General features: G+C 35.6%; 2 protein-coding genes across 3 annotated transcripts; one reads left to right on the top strand and one right to left on the bottom strand.

The window, feature by feature from the left end:
• The first annotated feature begins 1,799 nt into the window (after positions 1-1,799).
• On the top strand, positions 1,800-8,340 carry LOC147396891 (putative glycosyltransferase STELLO2). The gene is made up of 3 exons (XM_086452184.1): positions 1,800-3,909; positions 7,299-7,425; positions 7,662-8,340. The coding sequence occupies exons 1-3, from the start codon at positions 2,222-2,224 to the stop codon at positions 8,127-8,129; spliced, it is 2,283 nt and encodes a 760-aa protein (XP_086308310.1). The 5' UTR covers positions 1,800-2,221; the 3' UTR covers positions 8,130-8,340.
• LOC147396890 (GPI transamidase component Gpi16 subunit family protein) lies at positions 8,240-18,313 on the bottom strand. 2 transcript variants are annotated; one of them, XM_086452185.1, is made up of 7 exons: positions 18,165-18,313; positions 17,239-17,628; positions 14,930-16,189; positions 11,331-11,480; positions 11,061-11,241; positions 10,081-10,282; positions 8,240-9,451 (listed from the first exon to the last, which is right to left on the bottom strand). In XM_086452185.1, the coding sequence occupies exons 2-6, from the start codon at positions 17,449-17,451 to the stop codon at positions 10,101-10,103; spliced, it is 1,986 nt and encodes a 661-aa protein (XP_086308311.1). In that variant the 5' UTR covers positions 17,452-17,628; positions 18,165-18,313; the 3' UTR covers positions 8,240-9,451; positions 10,081-10,100. The 2 variants fall into 2 exon arrangements, with proteins under 2 accessions (XP_086308311.1, XP_086308312.1); XM_086452186.1 differs by lacking the exon at positions 18,165-18,313 and adding an exon at positions 18,000-18,104.
• Positions 18,314-19,864: the final 1,551 nt, after the last annotated feature.

The raw sequence follows: 19,864 nt of genomic DNA, 5'->3' as shown, positions 1-19,864 counted from the left end.
GAACCAACATGAGTGATATCTAATGTGTCTCCATTACCAACCATAATCTTATCTAATCTTTGATATTTAGTAAGCATTTCAAGCTTACCTGCATCTGCAGTCATATGAGATGAGGCTCTTGTATCTGAAAATCATGCACTATCTTGATTACCTACAAGTGACATGGCTACAAGAGCTTGAGGAATATATTTAGGCTGGTATGTTTTGTTGCATCTATGCCAACATCATAATGTCGAGGGATTGGGCTTCTTACAAAGCAGGCAAACTTCACTTTTTTCTTTTTCCAAATTGTTGGGACTGATTAGATTTATTCATATGATTAATGGTTCTAGTTTGAAAGCTTTATTTTTGCCCACGATCCGGTATTGGTCCAATTTTGGTAAAGCCATGTCCTCTAGAAGTAAAGAACCCTTAGTTTGATCTCCCACGTCTATTAAAATATTTATTATCTCGTCGTCCTGTAGGTCGTTGACCCACAAAGGCAACATTGTGATTAGTTGTCCCATATCCTTCAGAGTTATGCAAATTCCTCATGATTTTATGGCTCTGAAGGAGATGGACAGTTTCACAATGAGACGGAGTGGGTGGTTTCAACATGGTAGTTACAAATGATTTATAACTTGGTCCTAAGCCATTAAGGGACAAGAAAACCTTAGTACGATCATTTACAAGCTTTCCAATGGTTGCGAGGTCATCACATATGCTTTTAAAAGTTCAAATATATTCATAAATAGTAGAGGTACCCTTTCAGTGTATTTGTAATTGTTGCAACAAGAAAATTTCCCTTTCTTGGGATTCCTGAGCAAAAGAATTCAACAGTGTGTTCCATCCCTCAAAAGCGATCTCAAGTCCGATAATCATACCGAAGACTTCCTCTGATAATGTTTTTGTGATATACCCACGTAGAAGACGATCTGACCTTCTTCATGTGGTATGATCCGAGTTAACAATCACATGTTTCCCATCCACAGCTTTAGTGCTTAGGATAGTGATCTGACAATCTGGTATGGAGAATTCTCCATCAATAAATCCCATCATATCTTGACTTTCTATGAGTCCTAGTATACGTGTCTTTCACAAAAAAAAATTTGAGTGTGTTAATTTGATTGTCATAAAGTTCCCAACATTCAATGTTGATGGATAATGATACTTTGTAGAGATTTCAGTGGACATTGTTGCATAAATTCTTTTAACGGATTTAACTCACAATTTTGACCTTGGTAACAATTTTTGTAAGAAGCTCTGGTACCATAAAGACTTTAAGAGTTGTGGATAAAGGTCTCTCTTTCTCTCAAGATGAGATCAAGAAGAAACAATTACTTTATTTATAAGAAAAAATGTATTATAATACAATAGATCTGTTGGAATGCAATAAAAGAGTTATTGGAGTAATTTTCTATTTAGTTATAGCAACCTCCTATGATTGAAAATAAATATTTACAGATTAATAATAAAAAAACTATTTAAATATTGAGTGGAAGAGATTGAGGAGAAGATTTTGTCTCTACATAATCAAGGAGTATTCCATACACGTCTTGCTTAAGTTGGATCATTTGTTCCTTCGTCACTCAGTGTCCAAATGGTTCTCCTCTTCTAACACCACCAAACCGAAGAAAAAATTTGTGAAAAGAAAAGAGGGAGAGATAGAAAAGTGGTAAAAAAAAATTGGGTAGGGCTTGGGTTAAGTCTATGAAATTCAAACTCAAACCCAACCCAACCCAACCCGACCCGACCAAGTTACATCCAACCCTTATACCTCATAGCCATCTAGAAATGCTTTTGTAACTTAAAATATTTGCAGTTCGAGAGCCTACTTCACACTGAAGTCTCCACCCCACCCACCACCAAACTTTGTTTTGTTTTCTCAACCTTTCTAACTTCTTTTCTACTCCTACTCTTTACTTGAAGAGATCAAATAATGCATTTTTCACAATTTCTTTTTTTCTAAATTATTTGATATCTTCCAAAGAAGAAAAAAAAAATTCCAAATCCATTAAATCACACACAGAGAAGCCAAAATAATAAATAAAGATAGAACCCGTTTGCACCAAGTAGTCACCATCTACTTGTAGTTAAATCTGACTAAGAAAGACACCAAACCCAAAACCTGTCGGCAGCCCCAACTCTCTCTCTCTCTCTCTCTCTCTCTCTCTCTGAAGAAGTAGAAGAAGAGTGAGTTTCAGTTTCGATTCAGAGTTCTTGTGCTTGGGTTTTGGATTCAATGTTGGTTCAAGACCGTATATCCCCGAAACCCCACCACAGAACCACTCCACCTCTTCCACCAGATCGTTTCTCTCCACCCAAAAACCTCGATTTCTCAACATGTGTTTCCGAAAATCTCTACAAAATCGTCGTAATTATCCTCATCATTGCCTCTGTTGCTGCTCTCTTCTTCCTTCACAATGTTGGAGACACGGCAGCTCTCCTCTGTTTCCAAACCCAAGCAACGAAAGAGCTCGAAAAAATCCAATTTCCACAAATTGACTGGAGTTCGATTCGACCCATTACCGATAAAACTTCCCCTTATGCTTCGTTTCGATCCGAACGATGGATCGTCGTCTCCGTCTCGAACTATCCGACCGATTCACTTCGTAATCTTGTCAAGATCAAGGGTTGGCAGGTTCTGGCAGTCGGAAATTCTGGAACCCCTTCAGATTGGAACCTTAAAGGTGCAATTTTTCTCTCTTTGGAAGAACAAGCCAATTTAGGTTTTCGAATTGTGGATCACCTCCCTTACCATTCGTTTGTTAGGAAGAATGTTGGGTATCTCTTTGCAATCCAACATGGGGCGAAGAAGATCTTTGATGCTGATGATCGTGGGGATGTAATCGATGGTGATCTCGGGAAACATTTTGATTTGGAATTGGTTGGAGAGGGTGCAAGGCAACAGACTATCTTGCAGTACAGTCATGAGAATCCAAATCGGACAGTTGTAAACCCTTACATTCATTTCGGGCAACGATCGGTTTGGCCGAGGGGATTGCCTCTTGAGAATGTAGGGGAGATTGGGCACGAAGAATTCTACACAGAATTGTATGGTGGGAAGCAATTCATCCAGCAGGGCATATCAAACGGCCTCCCCGACGTTGATTCGATTTTCTATTTCACAAGGAAATCCGGTTTGGAAGCATTCGATATCCGCTTCGATGAACATGCTCCGAAAGTGGCATTGCCGCAAGGTATAATGATGCCCATTAATTCATTTAACACAATTTTCCATTCTTCAGCATTTTGGGCTTTAATGCTTCCTGTTTCGGTTAGTACAATGGCATCCGATTTATTGAGGGGTTATTGGGGTCAGAGGCTTTTATGGGAGATTGGCGGGTTTGTTGTAGCTTATCCGCCCACAGTTCATCGATACGATAGGATAGAGGCATACCCATTTTCGGAAGAGAAAGATCTTCATGTCAATGTCGGTCGTCTAATAAAATTCTTGGTTCAATGGAGATCTCGTAAGCATAGATTGTTTGAGAAGATATTGCAATTGAGTTATGTAATGGCGGAGGAAGGGTTTTGGAGTGAATTGGATGTGACATTCACTGTTGCTTGGCTTCAAGACTTGTTGGCTGTTGGGTACCAACAGCCGAGGTTAATGTCATTAGAGTTGGATCGACCACGGGCAAGTATTGGTCATGGAGATCGGAAGGAGTTTGTCCCTCAAAAGATACCATCAGTGCATCTTGGAGTTGAGGAAACAGGGACTGTGAATTATGAGATAGGAAACCTGATTAGGTGGAGGAAGAACTTTGGGAATGTTGTGCTCATCATGTTTTGTGTGGGTCCTGTGGATCGTACTGCTTTGGAATGGAGATTGCTTTATGGGAGGATATTCAAGACTGTGATTATTCTCTCAGAACAGAGCAATTCAGATCTTGCCGTCGAACATGGTCAACTGGAGCTAGCATACAAGTAAGTAACCTTTGCTATAATCTTTGACTTATGTTCGTATATAATCTTCATTGAATTAGTGGCTTGTCTTTCAGCTAGGTTTGTCTCCATTGAATACTAATTTAACTTGACTAAAGCTCGCCTAGAAAAAATTGAATTAGCCCAAATTGTGTTCTGCTGTGATAAATTATGAAGCTCTTATAGGTGCATTATTTGAACATTTTGATATGAAACATTCTTGAAATCAAAGTTTTGACGAACATTAGCAGATTAAAGTTGGAATAGAAAAGATATTTTTTTTTGTCCAGTCTCCTTGTATGCTTCATGTCCATTTTTTTATTCCAACAGTTGTGAAATCATACAGAAGAAAATCGAGATTTTTTTTTTTTTTTGGAACAATAGGGTGGAAATGCTAAAATACCAATTGGTTAAATGGGAAATGCTTTTGTCTTCATAAATTGGGAAACTTGAGTGGATGAATTTGAACTCAAGCATGTCGTTCTGGAGATTTGGGGAGGAAGATACTATTTCTTTGGGGAGAGTGATTACTTACAAGTTTGGGTGCGTTTCATTTGGTTAAAAATTGGAATAATTGTAGGGTTGGTTCAACAAGGTCATTGGCTTCACAGTTGGGAGAGGCAGTTGGATTCTGTTCTAGGAGGATTCCTGATGTGACATGGCCCCTTTGAGGCTGCAATTTCCTGACTGATTCTCTATGTTAAAAGAAGTACCATTCTATCCAAAGTTTTGTATGTTGATCAGGTGATGAAATTTCCTGGAACTTAGGTTTCAAAAAGAATTGAATGGTTGGGAATTGGAGTATGCTGGTAGCTTGATTGCTCTCGTTAAGAATTATAAAATCGCCTCTTCTAGAAATGAGGAAAAGAGAGTATCAAATGGGAGCCGTGATGCAGCAGTTTTAGTCAAATCATTCTATTAGATGATAGCCCATCCAAATTATCCATCTTTCTTGGTTCTGCTGTCTAGGGTTCAAAAATTTCATCGAAGGTTGTTTCTTTTGTCTGGTGTCATAAAATTCTAACTATTGACCATGTAATTGCAAGGAAGAGAATCATCATTGATTTATGTGTCAAATGTAGAGAAAGTGGTGTGAGTGTTAATTGTCTTTTGATTCATTGTTCCAGGACTAATAGTATTTGGCCCCTCTATTTATCCCTATTCAATCTATTGGACCTTCTTGTTCGATGGCCTACCTTTTTAATAGCTGGTTCTCTCATGGTCCAATGTTAAAGGTTGGATCTTCTGAAGGATCTCACCATTTACAGTGTATGGAGTATTTGGAAAGAGAGGAAAAACAGAACTTTTGAGGGGAAGTAGAGCCTACATGCCATTAGTAGTGAAAGCAAACATGTTCCTTTGGTCCAAGACAAACTCATGAATAGTTTATAGGAATTTTCTTTTTAGATTTAATCTTTAAGTGGGATTTATTGATGCAGGGAGATGGTTAAACTATGATCGCATATGCTGTCGTACTATATATTTTCTTTTCAACCCATCCATAGTAGGTTTCCTTGACATACTGTGTGATTCACTTGTATCCTTTGTTTTATTTTTAATGAGCCCATTACACTAATAGGAGTGGTGTGTGAAATACCAACCAGTTAACTCTCAACACAAGTTATTTTTAAAGGTTGGAGACAACTAAGAAACCTTTTTTTTTTTTGGATAGGCAAAAGATTTTATTAAAAAGAAGATAAAGACGGCCACCCAACAGGATTACAAGAACAAAAACAACAGAAAACTACCCAAAAAAAATAAAAAATAAAAAAGCAATCGCATGCGTCACAAATTGAGTCCCATTGGATAAAAAAACTTCAAAGAAGATTTCTCTAAATTGCTTAAAGTTCCTACTCCAATAGAACATTTGACTCATAGCTCCTTCCCTTTGAAGACCCTGCTGTCAAGAGGGTGAAACACAAGTTGATACACAATTTGATTAGTTTTAATGAGTTTCATATTGAGTCAATCTCAATTCATATAGAGAACTATGGTCCATAGCCCCTGCATGTGTGCCACATGTTATATGTAAGGTGTCTTGCATTCAGTTCTTTAAATTGCTTCCGAAGTCTTGTCATTCAAAATGCCGATTTTATCGTCTTGGATGAGTATTTGTATTTTGAAATGGATGAGTGAAGAGACTGCACATGATAAAATTAGAAATGAAAGCATTCGAGAAAATGCAAGAGGAGCTCCAGTAGATCATAAACTAAGAGAAATTCAATTGAGATGGCTTGGGCACGTTTAATGATTGCCGATTACAGCTTTAGTTAGAAGGAATATGCAAGTTAAAGGTGCTAAAAGAGCAACAGTGAAAGTGGATATGAACACTCATTCAATAACAAAAGACATGCTTTGGACAAAATTGAATGAAGGAACAAGATTCATTTATGAATGAATATTTGTATTTAGGACTTATCTAAAAAATATATTTTTATTTAGGGTCTTGGTCGTGATTTGCATTCCGCATGTACATGCAGCAAGGAAGATGGGGTTGTCATCCTCCAAAAGCTAATCCAGGTTTACAATATAAAGTTAATTCCAGAATAATTGTGTGGTAGTTTTATATGAGAGTGGCTATTGGCAGCCCAACTTTTACTTATTACACCCCAATTAAAAATAAAGAAAATATGTTAATGGTTGATAATAAAAGTTGGGGTGCCAATAGAAGTACTCTTGTAATTTTTTTTTTCTAGATATCTATTTTTTGGGTTTGGGATTTTATATGAGCCTAATCATAATTGTAAACAACTGAAATTGTTTGAAGGAGTGTTATAATTTTTTTTTAATGTAAAGATAATAATTTGAGCCAAACCTTTGTGATGTTTGAATAGTGTGTTTTAATGTTTAATTGGGGTGTGATAAATAATACAAGAAATTAGGGTGTAATAAGTTAAAGTTGGGGTGCCAAACTTTTATATTAAAGTAGTTACGTTAAGGAAAATAATCCCCTCTGCCATCTGAACCAATACAAGGTTGAGTATGCCTTCAGTCAACTGAGGAGATCATGTACCTTATATTAATTGTAAAAAAATTCAGATTAATTTTGTGACATGGACTACTCTATAAAAACAATCCCGAGATTAGGATTATAATTTTTCCAGGGTGTGTGATGTTAATAACTGCTTGTGTTCATATTTGTCTGTGGTACTTTAGATTTCTTTCATTATTAGTACCACTGAGACGTTTGGAATTAGCCCCACATGATTTTGATGTTGATGAAATTGGCATGATATTTAGACTTTCTTTAACTGAATGTGAACTCGCATTTAATTCCATACACATCGAGGGTATAACGGTCTTTCACCTTGAATTGATCCTTGTTGTATATAACATAAATATGGCATTTTGGGGTTCATTTCGGTAACAATGTTAATACTTGGATCGAACAGGTATCTGCCCAAAATATTTGACAGGTATTCAGGTGCAGAAGGATTTGTATTCCTTCAGGACGATACTATTCTTAATTACTGGAATTTGATGCAAGCAGACAAGACTAAGCTGTGGATTACTGACAAGGTAATAATGAAACCATGATTTAAAGTTTCTTACAATCTCGGGAGTGCCCTGGCCTTGACCAGAACAAAACATTCAATGTTTCGGATTGCCTCGATCGAATGTCTCAGTTTTTTTCCTAACCGAAACATTGCCTTGAAACGAGATTTTAAATCTTGAATAAAACTCCAATAGACCCCCACCCCCAAATGCGCTATCTCAATCTGACAAGCTTTAGTTTATTTTTATTTGTTGCTCAGGTTTCGAGCTCTTGGACAACTGTTTCAACCAATGACAACAAGTGGTTTTCAAGTCAAGCTGACTTGGTGAAGAGAGTAGTGAGCACAATGCCTGTTCATTTTCAGGTCAGTTACAAGGAAAGCAGCACCAATGAACAGAAGCTCATCATCTGCAATTGTGAGGTGTTCTACGTTCCTCGGCGCTTGGTGGGGGACTTTGTAGATCTGGTTGGTCTTGTAGGCGACTTAGATATCCATCATAAGGTTGCCATACCCATGTTCTTTTTGGCCATGGATTCACCACAAAACTTCGATTCTGTGCTTGGTACAATGATTTATAGGACGGAATTACCGTCTAATAATTCTTCGAGCTTTTATTCAGCTCTAGTTCCTGCTGTGCACCCTTGGAATGTTTCAAGCGAACCCGATTTCATAAAGCTGATCAGAATCATGGCCACGGGTGACCCTCTTCTAATGGAGCTGGTTTGAGTTAAGAGGAAGTTGTTGATAATCAGTCTCTTTCAAAAAAGAAAAAACCACATTGTTAACTGTTATACCAGTCCGTTTTCTTTTCTTGTTTTTTGTGCTTTATTGTAAGGTTCTTTTTTTTTTACCTCTTGGTTTTGTAGATTATGTTGTATTATTCATTCAGTTGTGGGAATTTCTTCTTCCCATCAAAACAATTGTTTCCATCTTTTCAGTTGGCTTAAGGGTACATCTAAAGAGAAACTTAATAGCCCCTCCATTCATTTTTGCTAATTTGGCTGTGATTGCTAGAAAAATCTGCTTTTGATTTCAACAAGGAAATTTGGATTCTGACATAAAACTGTTCATAAATCAATAAGCAGATGAAGGCAGGGTTTTGAGTATAACCACTCAATAGACCTTACCATGACTCAAAGTTGGCTCCTCCAATGTTATTTTATGCTTATTTATAAACTTTCCATGGACCAATAACAAATCATTCTGATTCTTTTCTACAACCTATCATCCTTCTTTACATGGTTTAAAATCTCTAATGCATCTGATGAAGATTAAGACATCTTAAAGCTTCATCCAAAACCCAATATTAAAACAATCAGCTGAGTCCATCATTATAGATTATTTGTTTTTTAATCTTTTATCTTTTTATAAATGTAACTGGTTTTTAAGAATTTATGTGTAGAGCGGGGACAATAATCAATCTAAAAGAGATGTAGTGCACATTTGGCTTGTGAGAGTTGTCTAAACACAACTTATTAGGGTGGTTTTCTTGTAGTTTTTCTTTTTTGGAGTGGGTGGCTGGGCGGAGGGGGAATTAAGGCTTCTGGGCAAGAGGTTGAAGATGGGGGTACTTTGATCATTTTGGTTGATGTTACTCTTTTATAGAGAACAAGGTCAAAGGACTAATGTCATCAGTTTGAAAATACAGGGGTCTCTCAAATATTTATCAAATCCCACGGGGTATTATCTAAATTACCCCATCAAAAAGAGTAAAGGGAGGTGGGTGATCTACACATGATTTGTAATATTTACCCCTCGTGTTCTGGGTCCTTTAAATATGTTACAAGAACTCCGTTCCAACCCAACAACAAAAATAACAAAACCTTATCCCAAAGATTTGGAAGTCTTATGTAAATCAAAGTGTGTTTAACTACATTTGATTCCAAGATGAGTGAAAGCAGAAATTGTTAGCCATGCTAGATTCCATCTCCTTTGTTCCTCCATTCTCTGTGTCAAGTGCCAAGTCTTCTGTAATTAAAACTGTGTTTAACTACATTTGATTCCAAGATGAGTGAGAAGAAATTGTTGGCCATGCTAGACTCCAGCTCCTTTAAGCAGTTTGAATATGGAATAGAAGATTAAAAGAACAAATAAATAAAAATAAAATAAAAAACACAAGTTTTCGGAATCAATGGCAGAAACCATGTAATTCAAGCGGTTTTTCCTGGAGATCAGAGAGATTTAATTAATCTTTTTTCAAAATTATGCAATACTGTGTACAATACGGTTTGCTTTAAAATACATGTATTTTCTGTGTTTTAAAAATATGGCAAGATAACAAGCTTTTCTTCTTTGTTTTAAAAAAAAAAAATCTTAATTTTAGTTCATATTACTTGAACAGTACTCAAAATTCCTAACAAGACTGTCCAATGATTTTTTATGAGAAACTCTATTTGTGTGGGTCAACATTTTTCCTCAATATTTTGTGAACTCTTTTAATCCCGCAGAAATCTTAATCATAATGTAATTCTGAATCCATGATGTGGTTGTGCTTCAGTTTTCACAATCCTAATTCTAGGATTGATAACATTCCATCACAATCAAACCATAAAATAAAAAATAATAATATATCAACAATGAGTGTCAGCAATATCATTAAATAACAACTCAGCAAAACACAATATTGGATTTAAGTTCAATGTGTGTGACAAAGGGATATATTGTACACAAGTCATACCTTCCGAACTTGGCTCTAAGTCATCCAAAATAATAATGCCAGCCAACAGCAACCCCAGCCACTAATATAACTTTCAGTATGAGCTTTGGGCTTAATAAAGACGATGATGGTGAAGGTGATTTGGGAGGTTCTTGCGGTCTTCCTCTTAACTTGGCGGACAACTTGGATAGGAGCAAAGGAAGCAAACGTGTCTTCATGGCAGCTGCAAATAAAATATAAAAGATGAGGAAAAAAATTTAAATAAACAACGGGAATCCATAATCTGTCTCATTAACCAGGGTAATGTGTAGGGTATAATCGGTGGAATGGAACACACCAAGTGGATCCATCTTACGTATCAAACCGATGGGATGTTCCTAACTGTCTATTCTGTGTTGCATGGATTCTTCTACATAGGTAATGTACTTGGGTCTAACGAGTGTCGGATTCTCAACTCCACAGATTCTTTTTTGCTTTTCAGTCCTTATTTGCAAGATATTAATTAACATCTTCCATAGGTTGCAATTCTACATTTTCCAATTGAGGTTTTCCATGTAGAAAAAGCTACATTTGTGTATGCATTTTCTTGTTTGCAAGTAATGATACATATCATAGGATTAAATTTCGACATATTCCCACAAAATACATTGGCAACGTTTCAATTTCAACAAGGCTTGACAGGAAATTTATACCTTTTTGAATTTGGTGGAATCACGGTTTATTCAAAATATTTCAATGAACCTTAAATTTAGTCCAAAATAATCAAAATTTCAATTATAGAAATGCAAGATTTTGGTAGAAATAATTCGACCAAAATATTTTTAAAATTAAATATTGATCAAAATTTATACAAATAGCAATGGTATACTTCCTATCAATTCTGGCCTACAATAATTTTTTTTTTTTAAAGATGGTTTAAAAGAGAGGGTGGATTACTTTAAGATGATTCACACAGTTGACAACCTCATCCAATATATATATATATATATATATGGAATTACCTTTGTTTTTTAAGAATCTTTCTTCCTCACCAACCCGCCTACGTAATACATTGAGCAGAGATCCAAAATATAAAGCAAACACTGTGCACGTAATTGTGATGACATTGTAAGGCATACTAAAATCAGGAGTAGTCAAAGGCACAAGTAGTATTTCTGTGTAGGACAGCACAGTTTTCTTTTCCTGTGAAAGTACAAGGACAACCAAGAGCATCAAGAAAAAGAAAACTAGGGACATTCAGAAACATATAAAATGGCAGAACTAATTCATACCTGGAATTTAATTAACATTGGTGAATTAATCGTGGAGTTCTCTTCAAGAAAATAGATGCTTGTTTGGATGTCAGGAAAGCTAATCACAGCTGATGGAATGTCAAATCCCTGATTAGCATCTGGAGGGTATTCGTCGATGTGTAAAAAGCCCTGCATAGATATTACTATTTATAAATAAGAAATTAACAAGAAGATATCAAAGAGGAAAGGAATGTACGGTCGGGATCATTTAATTGACCTACTTTTGGCCTAGGATATTCTCCCAAGAGACAAGTTTAATAAGATTATTATTTTATTTGTCATATTAAGGTCACTAAACATGCTTAATATGCATTTGCTTGATATGAGAATGATACTTTGTATGGAAATTTTTATGATACTTGAAGCCCTGTAGAATATGTGTGCTGCTGTCTTGATGCATTAAGTCTCTTTTCGGTTATAACATTTTTGTCATAAAACGGTATATTCTAAAGAATCCTAATATAAGGACTCTGCATTAACATATGCAATCTTTAAATTTGGCATGGAGCCGAATAAGGATTTTGGCTTGGGTAACGGGATTTCCACAATTTAATCGGTTATCCCACTCAATATGTTCATATGCCTTAATTTTTAGTTTCTTATTAACACCATTCTAAATCTAATGACACCTCTGAATAGTTCAAAGATCATAATGCTATTATAGTACATTTTGTAACATACTGTATATACAGTTTTGGTGTGTGTGTGTGTGTGTGTGAGAGAGAGAGAGAAAGAGACTAGGATTTATTAGGAAATAGGAATTAAGAAAATAACCAATGATACAATGCAAAATGAGTAGTTCGTAATATAGAAGTATCCATATACAGTATACAGCTGGAGTGCAATTTGGACAGGCACAACACAAGCCCGACTTGGGCAGTTCTCCTACCTCAGGGTCGGATTGGGCCTCGGGCGACCAGAGCTTGGCAAGTATCATATAATAACTTTTAGTATTATGTATACATTCACTTATAGTTTTTGTGCTAATTCTAGTGCCCAACCAGAGCTAACACAAGTCAGGCTTGGGAGGAGAGATGAGTAGCTTGGGTTGGGTACATTTATCTGGAACTAAAATTGGACACAACCCAGGCTGAATTGCCATAAGATAAGGTTGGCTTGGGTTGAAGACCCAGAACCACCCCCCCCCCCCCTTTTTCCACACACACCCCCACCCCTCCCTCCCTCTTCCAATTCGACCACAACTGTTGTGCAAAACCCCGACTAATGGTACCAACTTCTAATCAAGATCATATTGTGCCAAAACAGGTATGCTGGGCATGATAAAACAGAGTAAAGTAAATATTATGCTAACAAAACTAAGAATAATACCAATATTACGAAACCAGGCCAAAAGTTCAACATAACAATGAGGATGGACGGTCAACCAGGCCGGACCAACAGGTTGGGCTGTGACATCATGAATAATATAATTTCAAAAATTAATAAACTCAAAACAATACATAATTGGTAGATGTACTATTGTACTAGGTTCACATTTTGCAAATCTTCATCGATCAATAGAAAAATAAAACAAAAAACAAATGAATCTCCCTCTCTTGTTGACTATACATGTAACCCATGACCCACATGTTCTACTCCAATGATCTCATTGTTTTCCATCTTGTGAGTGACTCTCCATAACTGGACTCAATTCTTGGACTGGTTGATATACCAGTTGGTCCAGTACAAATTTTAAAACATGGCAACTTATATGAAGTACTCACATATGTACACCATTCTAGATCTAGGAAAAGCTGGTTTTTCCATGAATATCTATGTTTGCATCCGTATTGTATCAGAATAACAGAGACACTTCGGGCCTGTGTGGATTGACTTTTCTAAGTACTTTTGACTTTTGCAGGGAGTCAGAAGCACTTTAAAGGTGTTTGGATAAATAACTCCTGGAAAAAACTATTTTTTTGTGGAGTCATTTTAGTGCTTTTTCACGAAGTACCGATGGTACTACTTCTCTAAACTACTCTTGCATGGAGCCACAAAACATTGTCAAAATGACGGGATTGGGACAAGTATGCCCATCATAAATTTTGAAAATTACAAACCTACCCTCAAAAAGGCACTTGGAATAATATTATATTACTATCCATTAATATGGTAGTAGCCTTTTGGTGTAACATTTGGGACAAGTTTACCCCTCATAAATTTTGAAAATTACAAGCATACCCTCAAAAATGCAATTGCAGAAATATTATATTACTATCCATTAATGTGGTGGTAGCTTTTTGGTGTAGCATTTGGGACAAGTATGCCCCTCATAAATTTTGAAAATTATAAGCATATCCTCAAAAATACAATTAAATAATATATTTTATTATTATCTATTGATGTAGTGGTAGCCTTTTAGTGTAGCATTTGAATTTGGATTTCTACCTCCCCCAATTGCTCACTCAATGATTTATCCATGAGCATTCCAACCATGGTTGAAATTTTCTTATTGCAAGATTGATGTGAACAATTACACACAAATTTACTATCCATTGATGTGGTGAAAACTTCTTCATATTTTTAGTGGTTATATATATTTGCTCACAATATCTTCTATTTGTTTATAATTGTTGGGTGTTTATATTAGTTTTTATGGATAAAAACAATAACTTTTATTTCTTTTGAAAAATAATTTGTTGAGTTATAATGTTAAAAATAGTAATTGATACTTATAAGGGCATTTTGATCATTTTAACAGAATAAAAAATAGTTTCCAAACACAAAACTCTATCAAAAGTACTTCTGACAATACTTTTCAGAACCTGCATCCAAACACACAACAGTTATCCATCTACTCTAGACAATACTTCAAAAAGTATTTATGAAAGTACTTATGTTCTAAGTACTTCTGGCTCTTGTATCCACACGGGCCCTTCGTTTCTAAAAAATTGTCATGTATCTGACCCGTGCCATACACCCTTTGAAAAGCATACTATGATAAGATCTTCATTTTAATTTTCTTTGGTTCTCTATGCATTTGGATACCAATTGCATGCCATAACGCATATATATCCATCTGGGTGCAGTTTGCTAATATTACTTTATGAGGTAATATTTATAATAAAATATTGTTTAATAACATTCCACAATTTTGCGTCAATGGTGTTGTGTCAAGGGTCTTTAATTATTTATTTATTTTTTATTTTTTTGGCTTAATGTTTTTGACATCTTATCTAATAACAACCAGTTTGAAGGATTGTGCAAGTTGAAGGTTCTAAAACAACGAGAAGTGTACCAAAAAGGATATGGATTGAGGTTGTGAGTAGTGAGAGCAATGATAACTACATTTTAATTAACAAAACATATGATTTTAGATAGAATTGAATGATGGAATAAAAGTAGGTCATCCAAACCAAGTTCTTGGGATAAGGCTTTGATGATGAACACCTTCCATACATGTCTAATACGCACAACATGTCTACTACTGAGTTCTATAGCAATATCATTATCTGTTTCCAGGCATTTTAGTATTTAACACTGGTAAAATCTGGCAAAGTTCAAAAATTCTCAGTATAAATATAATAAGAAAAACACTAACCAAACAAAATTAAAATCAATACAATGGTAAACCATACCTTATCAAACTCTATGGTTAATGCAACTGACTTTACATGACAAGGAAATCTCAAGACCATCTCCATCACCCCAGGCGATACCTTGTCTTCAGAAGGCGAGACACGCATCTTCTCTACGATGTCTTTGACCATCCTGGGCTGTCCATCTACAAAAACTTGTAAAGTATGGAAATAAACTTTTACATACCAAGGAACAACTTGGAAAACAAAAGCTCGTACCCTACACCCATCTCCAACAACTTCATCACCCATAAACCATCTACCAGATTCTGTAGATCTCAAAGAGATAGCAATAGAACCCCTTTCATTCCCACTACCCATTAAGAACCTGCTAGTGAGGAATGGTGCTTGAAGACATGACCAAACTACAGGAAGCTTCCACTTAAACCCAATATCCAATGTCTCACGATCACTATACTTTTCAAGAGGGAATTCATAAAGAATAGATGAGCTCTCACTATGTGAACTATTCACCTCCTTAATCACCCGGTTCGGGATAACAGACAACTCAAAACATGAGTTATTCCGAAAACCTTCAGAGGCTACATCAACCCCAAATCTTCCATTCTCTACTTCTAACTTATTGAGCTCGGAAACTAGACCACTCTCAAGTTCAAGGAAAATATTGCTGGACTTTGCAACAACGCATTTTCCATTGACTTTCCTTCCAAAAATTGAGCCAATAGACCAACTTGTCTCCGGTAGTCTCCCATTGGAGTAGGACATTTTGTTTCTTTGGGTATCAGGTTCGAGAACAACAGTAAGGGTCTGTTCAAGAACTATGCCAGGTTCCACCCCCTCCACCGAGCCAAATTCAGTTGACATCAACCGTAATCGTTGTGAATGATAGAATCCTCTATAGATCGATGGCCTATCCAATATTGAGGCAAGCCCAGCTTTGTCTCGACAAGGAAGCAACTTCAACCAGGGAGTTAGATTCTCAGTGCAAACAGCCTCACGAGGCAATGCACCATATCTCAAACTGCTTGAATATGGTCGGAAGCCCCAAGAAGGGGCAGAATAAGTCGTGGTAGACTCCAGGAAGTTGATTGAAGCACAGAAGAGACCTGAAAGAGTATGGGTCAAATTTTTCCACATTGCATCAACTTGATCAGGTGGGACATCAAAGACAGCCCACAACTCGACTCCAGGAGGCTTGGCATTGCTGCTCGAAACAGGATCAAATCCACCCCAGTACTCATAGTTCCAGCGACCTTGCGTGAAAGATAGCTCCATTTCACGGATTCGAAATTTTTGCACCTGTTCAAGCATCATAACACTATTAGTTATTGATCTATGGGTTATTAAAGATTTCCCAAACTCATCATACTGTGGGACGTCAATCTCCTTTCAACCTTCTTAGGATTTCTATATTAGGTTGTCAAGCATCTCCTAGTATTCTAAATTTCACATTTATCCAAAAACAAAAACAGTGAATTTGAATTAATCCTTGTACGTCATTGATAATTATCCATCTCATGTTCTAAAAGCTAAGTTTTTTCTTACAAAATAAGCACTGTAAAAGTTGATTAAACATAAAGAAACAATGAAAGAAGATGAACAGCTGCAAAGTTTCACAAAACTAAGTCTGTCCAAACCAATAGTTTTAGAAATTGGACGACTCGTAGAATCAGCGGTAGCTCAGTCATAAAAAAAAAACTCCTTGGATCTATGTCTATGTCAAATGGCACCGATTAGCCTCACCCAGACCCATAAAATGCTAAGCCACCTATTGATGAAGCTATGACCGAAATATCGCTTCAATTGAGTGATCATATCCGTCGGATTTGAATGTTTTGTTTTGGGCGAGATATGGTACTCTAAGAGGCCAATTGCGCTGCCCCGCTAGTCGCAGGTCCAAACACCCCGTGAACACAAAAAAAACTTAAAAATCACTTTTTTTTTTCTTGATGAGACTGTTTGGAAAGTAGTTCTAGGCCAGTCTAGAAAAACATTCAAATAAGATAAAGATAGCTACTCAATGACCATGACCTTGGGTTGTGGCCACATCAAGAAGTGTCCCTCGAGTTCAATTGGGGCCAACTACATTCAAGAGGCATAGATCCAGAATTGCCATACTAGTCATCAATTTTCTTGTAAATAAACAAGCAGACTAGCAAACCACCTGAAGCACTCCCAGGTGAGATGTTGGTCCCAGGTATTGCCCAAGTCCTTCAAAACCTCAAATTGAAATTATATGCTCAAGTTCCAATCAAAGTAATCAAACTAAACAGGAATACAAATCCCCTAAATACACAAGAATCCTAATTTTGAGAATGGTAAATTAATTAGACTTCACAGAGGCATACCAGTTGATAAATGGCCTTGGGGAAGATACGATAATGGTGTCCATGGATATCCGTAGTAGGAGCTCTGTTTTCAAAATGGAAATGAGCAAGGACCTTACGATCTGGTAAGGGTCTCAATAGTAATTCCTCCGAGAATTCTTCACTTCCATTTGATCCAATGAAGTAAGAGTGTGTTAGAAGAACAAACAACAAAATAGAACGAATCAACGCCATTAACGGATACAAAAAGTTTGATATTTTTGCAGGTAGGGTTACATAGGAGCACAATTAGTGGGTTTTCATCACGTGCTCAGCTCGACCACCATCATCACTACACGATTGCCAGACCAATAACCCATCTTTAACTACCACACACCAACATCTTATCCAAATTACTGTGGCCTCACACGGCTGCAAACAAGTAAGTTTGGGAATTATGCACGGTATAATATGCAAATTCTATGAAATTCTTCAGAAAAAAGTACTACAGTGCAGCAGTGTTATTCAGATATAAGGAAACCCATAGACTTAAAATGCCTATTTTATGCGAATATTTGTACAAAACAGCTCAAAACTTCAGCTATAGTAGATGAAAAAAAACCCAGAAAAAAACAACAACTCAAGACTGTTTTATGGATCAAATAAAAATTCGACCTGGGTTTTTCATTTTTCGAGTCAAGACCTAGAGAAAAAAATAAATAAAAAAATGGGTCGGCAAATATTTTTCTTTTTCTGGGGGACTAAGTTGAGTTTGAAAAATCAAGAGTGGAAAACTGGATTACTTTTTTCTTTGAAACATTTCTTCAAGCATCTGGAGAGCAATATATATATATGCGGAACCGAATACTCTTACTTCATCCACACTAGCGACAGGCAACAAATGTAAACCCTAATACTTGATTTTGTATATAAAAAATTAAAATTAAAATTGGGGAGAATTTGAGTACCTGAAAACGATATTAGATCGAAGTTGGGTTTCTGCGAAAATAAGATATCGATCTTTTTTTTTTTTCGTTTGTCCTCTATTTGAAGATCCAATAGAGAATTGGAGATGGAGAAGAAAGTGCAACTCAGAACGGTTTTAAAAAACACGGACGTGTCTGATTTGACTCGGGCACGTCGATAGGTAAGTTCCGATTTGATTTGAATTTAGAAGCATAGCCGTTATATTTATTTCGTTCGGGTTTTTTGCCAGTTTCGGATCCATTTTCATTATTAATTTTTTTTTCATTTAAACAAATTAACATATTATCTACAAATTTATTAACTTACTTATAATTTGTTATACTAAAGATATAAATTGATGATTTTGTCTAAAAATAAAAATTTATCTTATTTAAAAATAATATTTTTTTAGAAAAGATATCTAATATTAAATTTCAATCAATACTTTATGTGAAAATTTGAAAAAGATATAACATGAATTAATTTTAAAATAAAAGAATACTTTAAATCATCTATAGTATATAAAAAAATGACAAAATAAATTGATTATGGGTACCCGTTGGATAGAACCTAACAATTCCACTTCTTATCGATTTGGTTCAACTTTAGACTCAGTTCTGATCGATTCCAATAAAAAGGGAAAATCGAACTGGGGGTTTTCTATTTCAGTTGAATGGGTAGTCATTAACACCACTAGTCCGAATACTTGAATGATTAACAAATTGAGTACTTTAATAAGAAAATGATTTTTTTTACAAATATTATAATATTCGATACACTCACAAAAAAATGACACTAAGGTTCTTAGTTAATAATGAAGCTACAATCTCCTCCATTGATTGAACTTCTCAATGTCTCTATTGTCTCCATTCTCCTGTAGTCCATTAGGGCATGTCTCTCTTTCTCTTTAGCAAATTGATCAAAATAAACAAAAAAGTATACTTTAAAACAACAAAAAAGTCAGACATGAAATCAAATCGACTGAAACTTCGTATAGAAAATTTGAAATCGACACGATTTATGCAACTCTTTAGATTTTTTTATATTGGTTCTCCTTTTATATTTTTATTTCTCTAAACATCGAAAATATGCATTTCTCTCTCATTCAGTTAAACTTAAGGATCTTTCTTTATACATCGGAAATATGCATTTCTCTCATTCATTTCAACTTAAGGAATGTTCATATATTTTGTTAGATGTATATATTTCAACAACCAATCTTAAGGGGATAACATTGGATGACAAAATTTGTCTTATATGACTCAAAAGTTTCAGATTGGGCTGATTTTTTGTGAGGATGATCCTCTAGGGTGAAGAGATCATCCTTATAAGAAATCAATCCAATCGAAAACTTCTAAACCCGTCAAAAGTGATTTACAAAGTTGAAAATTTGTGGACCGTCAATTATCATTTTTTTATGGGATTGGAAGTTTTAAAAATCACCCTTACAAAAAATCAGCCAAATCCAAAACTTTTAAGTCATATAGGACAAAGTTTATCTCCTAACTTTGTCCTCCTAAGATTGTATGCTGAACGCTACCCATATATATAAATTCATTATGTCTTGGATTTTTTTCAATGGTTGCTAGAACTCTAAGTTGTAATTTTTTTAATTAAGTTTAAATATTTTTTGTTGTTCAATCTTTTCAAGAAATTAAATGATTAAGAATTTTATTAGCCTTTTGTAAATCTTTTATTGGAT

The sequence above is a fragment of the Akebia trifoliata genome, chromosome 8 (assembly GCF_017979445.1).
Source record: "Akebia trifoliata isolate Shusen 1 chromosome 8, ASM1797944v1, whole genome shotgun sequence".
Taxonomy (NCBI): domain Eukaryota; kingdom Viridiplantae; phylum Streptophyta; class Magnoliopsida; order Ranunculales; family Lardizabalaceae; genus Akebia; species Akebia trifoliata.
The sequence above is the reverse complement of the archived record's forward strand: the minus strand, read 5'-3'. Positions and strand labels throughout refer to the sequence as shown.